The sequence below is a fragment of the Rhinopithecus roxellana genome, chromosome 20 (genome assembly GCF_007565055.1).
Source record: "Rhinopithecus roxellana isolate Shanxi Qingling chromosome 20, ASM756505v1, whole genome shotgun sequence".
In the NCBI taxonomy this organism is placed as follows: Eukaryota; Metazoa; Chordata; class Mammalia; order Primates; family Cercopithecidae; genus Rhinopithecus; species Rhinopithecus roxellana.
In genome coordinates, this window is record NC_044568.1 from 47,896,877 (window position 1) to 47,913,892 (window position 17,016).

Below are 17,016 nucleotides of genomic sequence, written 5' to 3' on the forward strand. Positions count from 1 at the left end.
CTCGAGCCCAGGAGTTTGAGACCAGCGTGGGCAACATGGTGAAACCCTGTCTCTACAAAAATACAAAAAAATTAGCCAGGTGTGGTGGCATGTGCCTGTAGGCCCAGATACCCGAGAGGCGGAGGTTGAGGTTTCAGTGAGCCACGATTGCACTACAGCACTGCAGGCTGGGCGACAGAGTGAAACCCTATCTCAAAAAAAAAAAAAAAAGAAAAGAAAATCGTCTAACCCAGTAATTTAGTTTCTTAACTTTGATTTACACATGCAATACCTAAATACATTCTCATCGTAAAAAGAATGCAAACATCCCAGCACTTTGGGAGGCCGAGACAGGCGGATCACGAGGTCAGGAGATCGAGACTATCCTGGCTAACACGGTGAAACCCCGTCTCTACTAAGAAATACAAAAAACTAGCCGGGCGAGGTGGCGGGCGCCTGTAGTCCCAGCTACTCGAGAGGCTGAGGCAGGAGAATGGCGTAAACCCGGGAGGCGGAGCTTGCAGTGAGCTGAGATCCGGCCACCGCACTCCAGCCTGGGCAACAGAGCGAGACTCCGTCTCAAAAAAAAAAAAAAAAAAAAAAAAAATGCAAACAACATAGATAAACTGAAGTCTCCTTGAGCAACTTATTATCCCTTTCTATTCTCAGAGATAAGCATTATTTTAGTTTGATATAAATTACTTTTCAGACCTCTTTTTATGCATTTGCATATAAGTATACATTTGTGTATATGTCTACCGGCACACACATCCTTAGAAAATCCATGGTATTGATTTGTGGGTTTCCTCCACCAGTAGGCAGTATCACAGTGTTTGTATTGTTCTGCAACTTGCTTTTTTTTCCCGCTAAACAATAGGTCTTAGAAATTGCCCCGGCGGCCGGGCGCGGTGGCTCAAGCCTGTAATCCCAGCGCTTTGGGAGGCGGAGACGGGCGGATCACGAGGTCAGAAGATCGAGACCATCCTGGCTAACATGGTGAAACCCCGTCTCTACTAAAAAATACAAAAAACTAGCCGGGTGAGGTGGCGGGCGCCTGTAGTCCCAGCTACTCGGGAGGCTGAGGCAGGAGAATGGCGTGAACCCGGGAGGCGGAGCTTGCAGTGAGCTGAGATCCGGCCACTGCACTCCAGCCCGGGCGACAGAGCGAGACTCCGTCTGAAAAAAAAAAAAAAGAAAGAAATTGCCCCGGCTGGGTGTGGTGGCTCACGCTTATAATCTCAGCACTTTGGGAGGCCAAGGCAAGTGGATCACCTGAGGCCAGGAGTTCAAGACCAGCCTGACCAATGTGGTGAAACCCAATCTCTACTAAAAATGCAAAAAATAGTCAGATGTGGTGGCACGCACCTGTAATCCCAGCTACTTGGGAGGCTGAGACAGAATTGTTTGAACCTGGGAGACGGAGGTTGCAGTGAGCCGAGATCGCGCCACTATACTCCAGCCTGGGCAACAGAGCGAGACCATGTCTCAAAAAAAAAAAAAAAAAAAAAAGAGAAGAAAAAAGAAATCACCCATGTTAGCATCTCATTTTCAGTAGACCAAGTGTATGTAATCATGCCCCTACAGATAGGCAGTTTATTCGTACTGCCTGATCATTATAGCATTGTCAGTGCTGACCTTGAGGCCGGAGTTCAAGATCACCCTGGACAACATAGACCTTCATCTCTACACACACAATTTTTTAAATTAGCTGGACATGATGGTGAGCACCCATAGTCCCAGCTACCCGGAAGGTTGAATTGAGAGGATTCCTTGAGCTCAGGAGTTGGAGGCTTCAGTGAGCTATGATCCCACCACTGCACTTCAGCCTGGGCAACAGAGTAATACCCGGTCTTGAAAAAAAAAAAGCACTGATTATCCTTGGACCAGCTTACCTGGGCACACCTGGGTAGGAGATAGGAATGGCTGGGTCGGAAGTCAGTGCAGAAGAAGGTTCATAGCCACTGCCAGGTGGCTCTCAAAGGTGGCAGTACCTGCTTCTATTCCCCTCCTGATGGTAACGTATTACTGGTGATTTCCAGCTCGGGCAGGGGTCACCCGAAATGAGCACTGCTACCCCGGTGAGCCACTGTTTTTGGTGGAAGTGTGTCTACCCTGGTTGCAGGGGCCACAAAAAAGTGGACCACCAGCAGCCAAAACCTTCTTCATCCTTGTTTGTAAACAAGAAAATGGAGGTTCCCATAGCCAGTCAGTGGTGAGCTGGAACCAGAGTCAGGGACGTGAATGTTAGTACAGGACTTTTTATACTGTCCTTATTAAAAACAAACAAACAAAAACCAGTTGCATTAATCCCACCTGTTGCCAATAAGGTTTGGCATGACTCTGTTCTGGGTTTGGAAAAAAAAGGTAATTTTGATCCTATGAAATACCACACCCTCTAATTCTGCAGTACTTTCCTCCCTGTTTTGTGGTTGCTGCCACGGCATCCAGCCAGGAGGAGGTAATTTCTGTTGCTAATCTTCACTGAATGGGGACGGGCCCCTGTCAGTGGCTTAGGGGGTGGCAGAGTCGTTTGAGAGAAGCAGTGTCAGAGAACTGTGTATTGCAGACAGAGAACAGGGCACCTGTACACACACGCTTGGAAGTGTGGCCTGCTGAGTTCTCAATACTGCAGGCTCTCCTGACAGGTGGAGGTCGAAGGCTGTCCCTGCCATTTGTAGCAGCTGGAATATCAGCCGAGACTGTGGTGCTTTACGATATAGGGATTGGGCTGGGCGTGGTGGCTCATGCCTGTAATCCCAGCACTTTGGAAGGCCAAGGCAGGAGGATCACTTGAGCCCAGACGTTTGAGAACAGCCTGGGCAACATATCGAGGTCCTGTCTGTACAGAAATTTAAAAAATTAGGCATGGTGGCACACGCCTGTCATCCCAGCTATTTGGGAAGCTGAAGCAGGAGGATCACTTGAACCCAGGAGTTTGAGGCTGTGGTGAGCTATGATCACACCACTGCACTCCAGCCTGAGTGACAGAGCAAGACCCTGTCTCTTTAAGAAAAAAGTACAGGGGCTGGGTGCGGTGGCTCATGCCTGTAATCCCAGCACTTTGGGAGGCCGAGGCATGCAGATCACAAGGTCAAGAGATCAAGACCATCTGGCCAACATGATGAAACCCTGTCTCTACTAAAAGTACAATAAGTATTTTTAGTAGTAGCTGGGCGTGGTGACGTGCGCCTGTAGTCCCAGCTACTCAGGAGGCTGAGGCGGGAGAATCGCTTGAACCCAGGAGGCAGAGGTTGCAGTGAGCCGAGATCACGCCACTTCACTCCAGCCTGGTGACAGAGCCAGACTCCATCTAAAAAAAAAAAAAAAGAACAGGAACCGAAATTCAGAAAAATGTTTTAGACGTACACATGTCTGCTGTGGAGTTATTTACAACAGGGAGCAATCAGTGACAAGCTTGAAGCCTAACAGTGGAGAGCAACAGGTGAATAATTAAGTCAATAAGAATAAAGTTCTACAGTAAATTATTATGTAACTATTAAAGCAGGATGCAAATAACTTGTAAATTTTATAGTTATCCAATATACTGCCTGTGCCAAAAAAATTTTAGTGATTTGTATACTGCTTCTTGGAGTATAATTTAGGATAATTTTTTTGGTGGAGAACTCAGTCATTTTTAGATTTTAAATGAGATCCAGCAGTTACATTTCCCAAAAAAATATGTCCTACTGAGATCTTGCACATGCGCACAAAGATTCAGATAGGAAGATGTTCACTTCAGCACTGTTTGTACTAGGAAATGTTGGAGAGAATCCAAGCATTATTCAACTGGAGGTTAGACAAATACCTTAAGGTACATTTATATAATTGTGTATCTGGCAGTTCTGGAATGAAAGGAGGTCACTCAGCCAGTCTGCACATATGACATGGAAAGATGTCCAAGATCTTGCATTAAGAAAAGTCAGATGCGGCCGGGCGCGGTGGCTCAAGCCTGTAATCCCAGCACTTTGGGAGGCCGAGACGGGCGGATCACGAGGTCAGGAGATCGAGACCATCCTGGCTAACATGGTGAAACCCGTCTCTACTAAAAAATACAAAAACACTGGCCGGGCGAGGTGGTGGGCGCCTGTAGTCCCAGCTACTCAGGAGGCTGAGGCAGGAGAATGGCGTAAACCCGGGAGATGGAGCTTGCAGTGAGCTGAGATCCGGCCACTGCACTCTAGCTGGGCGACAGAGCGCCAGACTCGGTCTCAAAAAAAAAAAAAAAAAAAAAAAAAAAAAGAAAAGTCAGATGCACAACAGAACATGTGGTGTGGTCCAATTGCTCTGTCTTTTTGTTTTTATATATATTTATTTATTTATTTAGATGGAATCTCACTGTGTTGCCCAGGCTGGAGTGCAGTTATGCGACCTTGGCTCACTGCAACCTACACCTCCTAGGTTCAAGCAATTCTCCTGCCTCAGCCTCCCAAGCAGCTAGGATTACAGGCTCATGCCACCATGCCCAGCTAATTTTTGTGTTTTTAGTAGTGACAGGGTTTTACCATGTTGGCCAAGCTGGCGTCAAACTCCTGATTTCATGATCTGCCCGCCTCAGCCTCCCAAAGTGCTGGGATTACAGGTGTGAACCACCACGCCCGGCCTAAATTGCTCTTAAGTACGTGTTTATGTTCACAGAGACATAGGAAAAAATTTTGCAGAATGTCTACATCAACTGCCAACTGTGGTTTTCAGAGGAAGTGGATTAGGGAGGACTTCCGCTTTCTAATGCAGAGTTCTATAGTGCTTGCAGTTTTTATGTGATGTAGATCTTACTTTGGAATTAAAAAAAAAAAATCAAGATCACTAAATAAAGCACAAAGTCCCATTGACCCACTCTCCTGAAAGGAGGTAAATTATATTTTACAGTATGATACCAATCTTATTTAAAAATGCATGTAGGCTGGGCACGGTGGCTCATGCCTGTAATCCCAGCACTTTGGAAGGCCAAGGTGGGTGGATCACCTGAGGTTAGGAATTCAAAACTAGCCTGGCCAACATGGTGAAACCCTGTCTCTACTAAAAATACAAAAATTAGTCAAGCATGGTGGCTCATACCTGTAATCCCAGCTACTCAGAAGGCTGAGGCAGGAGAATTGCCTGAACCCAGGAGGTTGCAGTGAGCCAAGATCACACCACTGCACTCCAGCCTGGGTGACAGAGGGAGACTCCGTCTTGGGGGGGGATAAAAAAACAAACAAAACAAAACGAAACAGCATATCGAAGATCTGGAAAAGAATTAGTCCACAGCATTGACTATTGCTCCAATGGATGGTATGTGGTGGATTTGACTTTTCTTTGTCTTCTGTATTTTCCAGTTTTTAAATTAAGCCTAAATTAGCTACCAAAATAGAAGAACATAATTCCAGGCTTTATTTTTTGAACTTTGCAGCAGTAAAAAAGCCCCAGCAGCCTAGGCGCAGCAGCTCATGTCTGTAATCCTAGTGCCTTGGGAGGTTGAGGCAGGAGGATCACTTGAGGCCAGGAGTTCGAGACCAGCCTGGGCAACAAACATAGTGCGACCTCATCTCTGCAAAATAAAAATCAAAATTAAAAAATTAGCTGGGCATGGTGGCAGGTTAAGTGTAGTCCCAGCTACTCAAGAGGCTGAATAGGATCGCTTGAGCCCAGGAATTTTGAGGTTGCAGAGAGCTATGATTACACAACTGCCACGGAGCCTGGACAACAGAGAGAGACCTTGTCCCTATTTAAAAAACAAAACAAAACAAAAACCCGAAAACAAAAGAAAGCCCTAGAGAGAATGAGAGGCCTGGGCTGTATGTGTGTGTGTATTGGAAGGCCCAGCTCCCCTGCCTGAGCTGCTTCTATTTTGAGCAGGACCCAGTGAGGGGCTCAGGCTGGGGATGAGGTGAAGCCCTGTTTGGGCGGAGTCCTTGGGAAGCTGGACTCTTTTTTTTTTTTTTTTTTTGAGACAGAGTCTCGCTCTGTCACCCAGGCTGGAGTGCAGTGGCCTGATCTCCATTCGCTGCAACCTCCGCCTCCTGGTTCAAGCGATTCTCCTGCCTCAGCCTCCTGAATAGCTGGGATTACAGGCATGCACCCACCTTTTTTTTTTTTTTTCAAGTAGAAATGGGATTTCACCATGTTGGCCAGGCTGGTCTCGAACTCCTGACTTCGGATGATTCATCCGCTTTAGCCTCCCAAAGAGCTGGGATTACAGGCGTGAGCCACCATGCCCAGCCACTCTCAATAGGTTGTGATAGATTTGGGAGTTCTTTTGGGTCATCACAATGATAGGGTGGTGGGCACTGCTGGCACAGAGTTAGGGAAGGCCGGGAATGCCAGCAACCCTGAAACAGGGCTATTCTGCATGATGAATTTTCCTGCATCCCACAGGACCTTGGCACAGCTCATAGGAATCGTTTCATAATTATCCGAGGACAGAGTTAAACCCTATGTTATATGTAAAGGCAGCATATCCTTTGGGAGGCTGAGGTGGGAGGATCGCTTGTGGCCAGAAGTTCAAGACCAGCCTGGGCAATATGGTGAGACCCCATCTCTACAGACAATTAAAACATTAACCGGGTATGGTGGCTCAGCCTGGAGTCCCAGCTATTCAGGAGGCTGAGGTGAGAGGATCACCTGAGCCATGATCATGCCACTTCACTCTGGCCTGGGTACAAGGTGAGACCCTGTCTCTTAAAAAAAAAAAAAAAAAAAAAAAAAGTAAAGGCAACATATCTTTGGCATGGTTCTAACATGCTCTGAGCTTAGAAATGTATGTTATCTGCAAATTACATATAGGCCAGTAAAATGGGGTGTTATACAATATTTATTATAAAAAGAGATCACTAGGTCTGGTAGGGTCAAGAATTTCCACCAGAGTTGCAGCCTTTTTTTTTTTTTTTTTTTTTTTTCCCCTGAGATAGGGTCTCCCTCTGTCACCCAAGCTGGAGTGCAATGGTGTAATCTTGGCTCACTACAACCTTTGCCTCCTGGGTTCAAGCAATTGTCCTCCCTCAGCCTCCTAAGTAGCTGGGATTACAAGCACGCACCACCATGCCCAGCTAATTTTTGTGTTTTTAGTAGAGACAAGGTTTCACCATGTTGGCCAGGCTGGTCTCAAACTCCTGACCTCAGGTGATCCATCTGCCTCGGCCTCCCAAAATGCTGGGATTATAGGCATGAGCCACCGCACCCAGCCTAGAAAAGTTTTATGCCCCCTGATGGTGTGTGAGGATACCCATTCCCTGATACCCAGGCCTACACAAGCTAAAATGTTTCATCTCATTAAAATAATTGCCAACCTGCTGTAATCTTAGCACTTTGGGAGGCTGAGGTGGGTGGATCACTTGAGGTCAAGAGTTTGACACCAGCCTGGCCAACATGATGAAGCCCCATCTCTACCAAAAAGTACAAAAATTAGCCAGGTGTAGTGGTGTGCACCTGTAAGTCCAGCTACTCAGGAGGCTGAGGTGGGAGAATCGCTTGAATCTGGGAGGCAGAGGTTGCAGTGAGCCGAGATTGCACCGCTGCACTCCAGCGGCGACAGAGTAAGACCCTGTCTCAAAAAAAAAAATGAGGCCAGGCACAGTGGCTCATGCCTGTAATTTCAGCACTTTGGGAGGCCAAGGTGCGGGGATCACTTGAGGTCAGGAGTTTGAGACCAGCCTGGCCAACGTGGTGAAATCTTGTCTCTATCCAAAAATGCAAAAGGTAGCCAGGCGTGGTGGTGCGTGCCTATAATCCCAGCTACTTGGGAGGCTGAGGCATGAGAACCGCTTGAACCTGGGAGGTGGAGGTTGCAGTGAGCCAAGATCACGCCACCACACTCCAGCCTGGGTGATAGAGTGAGACTCTGTTTCTATATATATGTATGTTATTTTCTCTCTCTCTATCTATCTATATATATAGTGTGTATGTATATATATTCTATATAATATATATATATTGTGTGTGTGTGTGTGTGTATGTATATAATGAAATGTTTGCCAACCTGAATGGGGGAATGGTGCCCTATTTTCATTCTCAACTCATTGATTCCAAGTGTTGTGTAGTTAAGATGTGCCATGTCTGCTGACAGGGAGGCTGTGCCTGTGAGTGCAGAGAAGCCCGAAAGGCTACTAGACAGGAGTATCTCTCTGTCCTGATACTGTCTGCCTCTCCAGAGGAATTAACAGAGCGGGAGGAGTCTGCACTGTCCCCAAAGTCCCTGACCTGGGCCTGATGTTCCTGCCTTCCCCTTTGCCTTCCACAGGAAGCCTGGAAGCACGCAATCGAGAAAGCCAAGCACATGCCCGACCCCTGGGCTGAGTTCCACCTAGAAGACATTGCCACCGAACGTGCTACTCGACACAGGTCAGCAGCTTGTGCGGGGTCTCGAAGAGTCCTGGGGGCTACACGTCCAGCTTCTGCTCCCAATCAGTGAGGCCTAAGTACTCTTGGGGGTCAGGGGAAGGGAGTAATCATAACAGCAGCTAATACTGGAGTGCTAATGCGTGCTTAAGGCCCGGTGCATTGCTTCACTGAATCCTTCCCGTGGTTCTCACAAGGTACCTATTAGACAGGCTAGATTGAGCTAGTTTTTTAAAATTGTTCCAGATCTCTGGCCGGGTGTGGTGCCTCTCACCTGTAACCCCAGCACTTTGGGAGGCTGAGATGGGCAGATCACTTGAGGTCAGGAGTTCAAGACCAGCCTGGCCAACATGGTGAAACCCCATCTCTACCAAAAATACAAAAATTAGCCATAGCCAAGCGTGGTGGCTGGCGCCTGTAATCCCAGCTACTCAGGAGGCTGAGGCAGGAGAATCGCTTGAACCCGGGAAGTGGAGGTTGCAGTGACTGATACAGCACTGCTGTGCTCCAGGCTGGGCATCAGAGTAACACTCCATCTCAAAAATAAAGTAAAATTGTTGCAAATCTCCAAAACATTTTCCAATATATTGATTGAAGAAAGTCCACTTATAAGTAGACTCACGCACTTCAAACCCATGTCATTCAAGCGTCAACTGTACTTGCCCCGGGCCGGTGCCAACTATGCAGTTCTGGAGAGCTTTCCTCCCTCTGAGCCTAGGGGAGGTTAACCTGCCAGGCCTCTGCTTGTTTTTCCTGGTGGAGGCATCAGACTCTGGGAAACCTGTTCTCACCGAGGGTGGGGTGTTCTGGAGTCTGCCCTGGCTGAGAGGTGCGCCAAGGGAAGCCTCCAACTAGAGCTAAGAACACCGCAGCCCGGAGGGAGGTTTCAAACTTTAGGAATCCATTGAGCCGAGGAGATTTCCGCCAGGCAAACTTGTGTGAGGCCTGGCCAGGCCCAGGGGCTGATTTACTCTGGGAAAGGAGAGATGAAAATGTTCCCAGAACCCTCTCCAAGCTCTCTCTGCCTTAGGTATGCACCTATCTGTGGCAAAAACACACTTTATTTCACCTACTGTATCCTTACAATACAGAATGCTTCTGTGAGCTCAAAATGTGTGGGAGTTTCTCCCTGCCCACAAGCAAGCAATCAAATCTGCAGTGGATACCAGCAGATGTACCTCTAATTCTCTTCCTCTAATTGAAGGAATTAGAGGAGTTTTGAATTGGGTATCCTATGATGCAATTCGACTCTGACACCATCTACCTGAAGATAGCATCAGATCCCACAGGTTGAAGGCTCAGTCCTCCAAGACCGTCCGCGACTTTCACTGCTGATCGCAAGCCCCAAGTGGTTTCACCTGTGCTTCTGACGCGCTATAAATCAGGGTTCCCATGACCCCCCCTCCTTGAGTTTGATTAACTTGCTGGAGCAGCTCACAGAACTCAGGGAAACACTCATATTTACTGGTTTATTATAAAGGATGTTACAAAGGGTACAGAAGAAGACTGGGCATGGTGGCTCATGCCTGTAATCCCAGCACTTTGGGAGGCAGAGGTGAGTGGATCACTTAAGATCAGGAGTTTGAGACCAGCCTGACCAACATGGTGAAACCCTGTCTCTTCTAAAAATACAAAAATTTAGCTAGGCATGGTCGTGGGCGCCTGTAATCCCAGCTACTGAGGAGGCTGAGGCAGGAGACTTGCTTGACTCCTGGGAGACAGAGGTTGCAGTGAGCTGAGATCGCGCCACTATACTCCAGCCTGGGTGACAGAGTGAGACTCAGTCTCAAAAAAAAAAAAAAAAAAAAGACATCACTTTGGAGATTCCAAGGACTTTCAGAGTTGCATGCCAGGAAATGGAGTCTAAAACAAAATATATGTTTACCATCACACAACCTGGTATTGGTGCTCAGAAAATGATACCCCAAAGTGAAGGCTTCAGAAACAGCCTTTCTTTGACCTTCTCCTGCCCTCCTGTCTCTCACTCCTCATTGTCCCCTTAAGAAGCCATAGAAACTAGAATTGGCCGCGTGCGATGGCTCACGCCTGTAATCCCAGCACTTTGGGAGGCTGAGGTGGGCAGATCACGAGATCAGGAGTTCGAGACCAGCCTGGCTAATGTGGTGAAACCCTGTCTCTACTAAAAATACAAAAATTAGTCGGGCATGGTGGCACGCGCCTGTAATCCCAGCTACTCGGGAGGCTGAGGCAGGAGAATCGCTTGAACTCAGGAGACAGAGGTTGCAATGAGCTGAGTTTGCCCTACTGTGCTGCAGCCTGGGCGACAGAGTGAGACTCCATCTCAAAAAAAAAAAAAAACCAAAAAAAAAAAAAACAAGAATTGCCTCTCCCCACTACTGGTCATAGAAACTAGAACCCTTTTTCCCCAAAGCCAGCCATAAAGCTTAAAAATATTACTCTAGGCCAGGTGCAGTGGCTCACGCCTGTAATCCCAGCACTTTGGGAGGCCGAGGCAGGTAGATCACTTGAGGCCAGGAGTTCAAGATCAGCCTGGCCAACATGGTGAAACCCCTTCTCTACAAAAATACAAAAAAAAAAAAAAAATTAGCCAGGTATGGTAGCAGGCACATCTGTAATCCCAGCTACTCGGAAGTCTTGAAGCAGGAGAATTGCTTGAACCCAAGAAGCGGAGTTTGCGGTGAGCCAAGATTGCTCCACTGTACTCCAGCCTGGGTGACGGGGAGATTCTGTGTCCAAAAAAAAAAAAAAAAAAAAAATCTCTAACCTTACACGAACTTTCTGTGCAATAGCTGGCCATAAATAAATATGGAATGAGACCGTCATTCCACAGGGGTCCTACCCCATACCCAAGAAAAGCAAATGCTATAACAGAGCAGCCAAGAAGAATCGGAACAAGCCTTGCTGGCCCACTCAGTCTGTTACCATTAGCTCATCTCCTTTTTGCCCAATCACATTGCTCCACGCCATCCCTGCTTCACTGAACCTCCGCATAAAATTGAATCAGTTCCTCTGTATCTTTGAGTCTTCAGTCTGAAGGCTTCCATGTCACATAAAACTGGGCTGTTGTCCATGACCCTTATGATGGGAAGGAAAGAGATCACTCCTTTCTACCCCTACACCTGCAGCCCTTCTCCTGTCTAGACTCAGAGATGGAAGGAACCCTTACCCGCCACTGTGTGTGGCTGTTACTTCTCAGGAGATGTGCCCAGCTGCCTGGCAAGATTGAGGGCACCACCACCACCTTCCCTCCCTGGGCCATGCCGTTCATTACAGAGACCAGTTATGATCAGGATATTATTTATTCAGTCATTCATCCACCTTGTGTACTTATTTTTATTTTTATTTTTTATTTATTGAGACAGAATCTCGCTCTGTCACCCAGGCTGGAGTGCAATGGCGCGATCTCGGCTCACTGCAACCTCCGCCTCCTGGGTTCAAGCGATTCTCCTGCCTGAGCCTCCTGAGTAGCTGGGATTACAGGCATGCGCCACCACGCGTGGCTAATTATATTTTTAGTAGAGACGCAGTTTCACCATGTTGGTCAGGGTGGTCTCGAACTCCTAAACTCGTGATCCACTTGCCCCAGTCTCCCAAAGTGCTGGGAATACAGGCGTGAGCCACCACGCCCAGCCATGTGTATTTATTAAGCATCCATACACACCAGGTCCTGGATGACCAAGACAGACATGGGTCTGCTTTTGTGGGATTACAGTCCATTGGGGGCCCCAGATGCAGAACAAGCCAGTAAGCAGCACAGCAATGAGAGCTGGGGATATGGAAATGGAGGACATGGTAGAGAAGGAGCAGTGGGTTTGAGGAAAGGATTGTAGACCAGCGTGTTGGGACTTGGGAGGGAGGGACAATGTTTCCAACCCAACCCAGAAGGTTGGGTGGGCTGTGAGCCAAGGTGGAGAGTGGGTTGGTTCTGAGGCCCATGGGGAGCCCAGAAGGGTCTTTGGCCTTTAGCCAGTGAGGAACAGGACTGTGTGATGGACACTGTGCCCTGGGGTGGGTGGGTCTCTGCAGGTACAACGCTGTCACCGGGGAATGGCTGGATGATGAAGTTCTGATCAAGATGGCGTCTCAGGTGAGCAGGGCCTTGAACCCCGTGGGCACAGGGCTGAGCAAAGACTTTCTGCAGCTGACTTTGGTCTGTGCGCCCTTCTCTGCCACCCCCACTTTATTTAATTTTTGTAACTTCAGAGGATTCTATGTTATTATTTATTTATTGGTTGCAACCAGCATTTTTTTTTTTTTTTTTTTTGAGGCAGGGTCTCTATCACCCAGGAGCACAGTGGCACGATCACAGGTCACTGCAGCCTTGACCTCCTGGGCTCAAGCCATCCTCCAACCTTAGCCTCCCAAGTAGCTGGGACCACACCACCATGCCTGGCTAATTTTTTAAATTTTTTATAGAGACATGGGTTTCACTATGCTGCCCAGGCTGGTCTCAAACTCCTGGACTCAAATGATCCTCCTGCCTCGGCCTCCCAAAGTGCTGGGATTATAGGCATGAGCCACCACACCAGGCCACAGCCAACCTTTTGAAGGAAAAAAAAAGATAAAAGACTAGAAAATAGAGTATTTCCTGCATATTGAGGTTAGGATTGCTTTGTGAAGCTTTGTTTTAGTGTAATATACAATATACACAGAAAAGTGTACAGCTTGCTGAGTTGTCACAAAATGAGCACACTGCCTTACCAGCAGCCCATATCAACAAACAGAAGGCAACCAGCCTGCCCAAGCCCCTCTCAGTCACTCCCCCCATACCCACAGGGTAAGCACCACTCTGAATCCTATCACCCTGGATTACTTTTGCCTATTTTTTTTTTACTTCAAATAAGTGGGGGCATAAAACAGGTATTCTTTTTTGGAGACGGGGTCTTGCTCTGCTGCCCAGGCTGGGGTAGAGTGGTGCATGATCTTGGCTTACTGCAGCCTTGAACTCCAGGGCTCAAGCAATTCTCCCACCTCAGCCTCCTGAGTAGCTGGGACTACAGGTGTGCACCGTCATACCCAGTCAATTTTTAAATTCTTTTTTTTTTTTTTTTTTTTGAGACAGAGTTTTGCTCTTGTTGCCCAGGCTGAAGTGCAGTGGTGTGATCTTGGCTCACTGCAACCTCTGCCTCCTGGGTTCAGGCAGTTCTCCTGCCTCAGCCTCCCGAGTAGCTAGGATTACAGGCATGCACCACCACACCCAGCTAATTTTTGTATTTTTAGTAGAGACGGGGTTTCTCCATATTGGTCAGGCTGGCCTCGAACTCCCAACCTCAGGTGATCCACCCACCTCAGCCTCCCAAAGTGCTGGGATTATAGGCATGAGCCACTGTGCCCAGCCTTAAAATTTTTGTAGAGAGGGAGGTCTTGTGATGTTGCCCAGGCTGGTCTTGAACTCCTGGCCTCAAGCGATCCTCCTGCCTCAGCCTCCCAAAATTCTGGGATTACAGGCATAAGCCACTGTTCCTGGCACTGCAGGTGTTCTTTTGGTCAACATTTTGCGTTGGTTTTCATTGCTGCATGGTATTTCGTTGAAGGAATCGACCTGGTTGATTTTTCCAGTATATTGTTGCTGGACACGTAGGTTGTCTCCACTTTTTTTATTCTGAAGTCTGGGCTGTGAAAATGTCCTCTGAGATGCACTGTCCCTCCCCCAACATCCTGCCCCCGTGCGTTCTTCCCCTCAGCTGGGATGGAGGAATGGGGGGTCCTTGTCATCTCGGCAGCCTCTGGGTTGGAAGGCCTCTATGGCTTTGGTGCTGAGACATAGGAGGGAGATCCCCGGGAATTTCAGGATTGAGAAGAGGCCCAGGGCACCCATTTGATGGTTGGCATGCAAGGGGAGCACCTCCTGTCTTAGGGTCCCTTTTGGGTGGGGCATGGGAACTGATAACACTCTATGTGGTGTCTTTCAGCCCTTCGGCCGAGGAGCAATGAGGGAGTGCTTCCGGACGTAAGTGACTCAGCCTGACTCTTGGGGCCCTGCCCAGAGTCCCCCCAGGCTCCTCAGAGCTGAGGCATTAGGAGGACATTTGCAGCCAAGGAATGGAGCCAGGGTCGCCTCTGCCTTCTTGTAGCCCAGGTTCCTCTCCATCTGGTCTCCCTCGGGCCACACGTTGGGCCTGGCTATGAAGATGGGCTCAGAGGGAATAGGGAGCACCCTGCCCTGGTGTTGAGAGGTCAAGGGAAATGGGATAGGAGACCTTTAACAGTGACCTTTAATCCCCCCATTCCAATTCTTTGAAGATGCAGAGGGGTGGGGAAGTCCTTCCTAGTTCCTGCATTTTGTTCCTGCCGCCAGTCACCCATCCAGGTCAGACAGGGTCTTGCTGTCCTGAGGACCAGGGCTGTGTCCCTGGTGAACCCCAGAGTACCCAGGTAGGCCCCCTGCTGCCTCTCCCCACAGGAAGAAGCTCTCCACCTTCCTGCACGCCCAGCAGTGGAAGGGAGCCTCCAACTACGTGGCGAAGCGCTACATAGAGCCCGTAGACCGGGATGTGTACTTTGAGGACGTGCGTCTACAGATGGAGGCCAAGCTCTGGGGAGAAGAGTATAACCGGCACAAGCCCCCCAAGCAGGTGTGTGGCCCTCCTACCTGCCCCCTTTCATGCCGGGGCAGCTGTGCACAGTGTCTGGGAAAGAGGGCCATGGTGGGTCCCTCTTTCAACTTCTTTTTTTTTTTTTTTGAGATGAAGTCTTGCTCTGTCACCCACCACCACCACCAAAGCTGGAATGCAGTGGTGTGATCTCGGCTCACTGCAACCTCCATCTCCTGGGTTCAAGCGATTCTCCTGCCTCAGCCACCCAAGTAGCTGGGATTACAGGTTCCTGCCACCACGCCCGGCTAATTTTTGTATTTTTAGTAGAGATGGGATTTCACCATGTTGGCCAGGCTGGTCTTGAACTCCTGACCTCAAGCGATCTGCCTGCCTCGGCCTCCCAAAGTGCTGGGATTACACGTGTGAGTCACCATACCTGGCCTCTTTCACCTTCTTAATAGTAGCTAATAACAACCACTGTTTACTGAGTATGATGAACCAAGTCATTTATTTTATTTTATTTTATTTTTTGAGACAGGATCTTTCTTTGTTGCCCAGGCCAGAGTGCAGTGGCGTGATGACAGCTCACTGCAGCCTCAACCTCCTGGACTCAAACAATCCTCCTAGCTCCACCTCCTGAGTAGCTGGGACTACAGGGGCATGCAACCATGCCTAGCTAATTTTTGTATTTTCTGTAGAGAAAGGGTTTTGCCATGTTGCCCAGGCTGGTCTCAAACTCCTGGCCTCAAGCAAGAAAGGGTTTTGCCATGTTGCCCAGGCTGGTCTCAAACTCCTGGCCTCAAGCAGCCTCCCAAAGGGCTGGGATTACAGGCGTGAGCCATTGCTCCTGTTCCAAAGTAATTTATTCCTAAAAACAGAGCTCTGAGGTTGGAACGTTTTTATCCTCAATTACAGATGGGATCTATTAGTCAGGATTTTTGTTTGCAAATGACAGAAACCCACTCAAACTGCTTAATCCAAAAAGATAATTCATTGTCTTATGTAACTGAAAAATAATGCTGGCCACAGGCATGGCTGGATTCAGGATTTTTTTTTTTTTTTGAGACGGAGTCTCGCTCTGTCGCCCAGGCTGGAGTGCAGTGGCCGGATCTCAGCTCACTGCAAGCTCCGCCTCCTGGGTTCACGCCATTCTCCTGCCTCAGCCTCCCGAGTAGCTGGGACTACAGGCGCCCGCCAGGTCGCCCGGCTAGCTTTTTGTATTTTTAGTAGAGACGGGGTTTCACCATGTTAGCCAGGATGGTCTTGATCTCCTGACCTCGTGATCCGCCCGTCTCGGCCTCCCAAAGTGCTGGGATTACAGGCTTGAGCCACCGCGCCCGGCTGGATTCAGGATTAAAGTGAGGTTGTCAGAATCTTCCTCCATCTCTGATCTGGATGTTCTTCTGGGTTGGCGTCATTCTCAGGCAGCTTCTGCACTTGTGGTAGCACTCTGGCCCCCAGCAGGCCCAAGTTCTTGTTAGAATGACAAAACTTATTTTCCCAGAAGTTCCAATAAAAGCCCCAGAGCTGGGTTTCATTGGCTCTGATTAGGTCAGATCCCTATTGCTGAACCAATCACACACAGTGGCCAACGGGTGGGAATATGCAGACTGGGCACACCCTAGCCATGTGCCTGCCCTTAGAGCTAGGAATGTAGGTGTTCCACCGAGACCACAGGGACTGAGACTGGAAAAGGTGAGATTCCCAAGAAAAAGCAGAAGAAAAAGCTGGTAATGTATATTAGTCTGTTTTCACACTGCTGATAGAGACATATCCAAGACTGGGTAATTTATAAAAGAAAAAGAGGTTTAATGGACTCACAGTTCCACATGACTGGGGAGGACTCACAATCATGGTGGAAGGCAAAAGGCACATCTTACCTGGTGGCAGACAAGAGAGACTGAGGACCAAGCAAAAGGGGTTTCCCCTTATAAAACCATCAGATCTTGTGAGACTTACTCACTGTTGTGAGAGCAGTATGGAGGAACCACCCCCATGACTCAATTATCTCCTACCAGCTCCCTCCCACAACACATGGGAATTATGGGAGGTACAATTCAAGATGAGCTTTGGGTGGGGACACAGCCAGACCGTATCAGATTGGATACTATGTCCGCTCTTTGGGGACTCCGGGCTCAAAGAGGCTAAATGACTTGCCCAACCAGAGCTGGAGCCAGGGCTCCAATGCAGGCTTTTCAACCCCCTG

The 17,016-nt window shown here is 48.5% G+C and overlaps 1 protein-coding gene across 2 annotated transcripts in view; it reads left to right on the top strand.

The window, feature by feature from the left end:
• The window catches only part of EEF2K (eukaryotic elongation factor 2 kinase), an 85,084-nt gene that overhangs the window by 34,839 nt on the left and 33,229 nt on the right, over positions 1 to 17,016 (top strand). For both annotated transcript variants that reach the window (XR_004055440.1, XM_010388599.2), the window contains exons 3-6: positions 8,195 to 8,295; positions 12,301 to 12,361; positions 14,187 to 14,224; positions 14,678 to 14,849. Coding sequence is in view for 1 of the 2 variants with exons in the window: in XM_010388599.2 (XP_010386901.1) it covers positions 8,195 to 8,295; positions 12,301 to 12,361; positions 14,187 to 14,224; positions 14,678 to 14,849 (372 nt within the window). In the remaining variant the exon portion in view is untranslated. The remainder of the gene's footprint in view (positions 1 to 8,194; positions 8,296 to 12,300; positions 12,362 to 14,186; positions 14,225 to 14,677; positions 14,850 to 17,016) is intronic.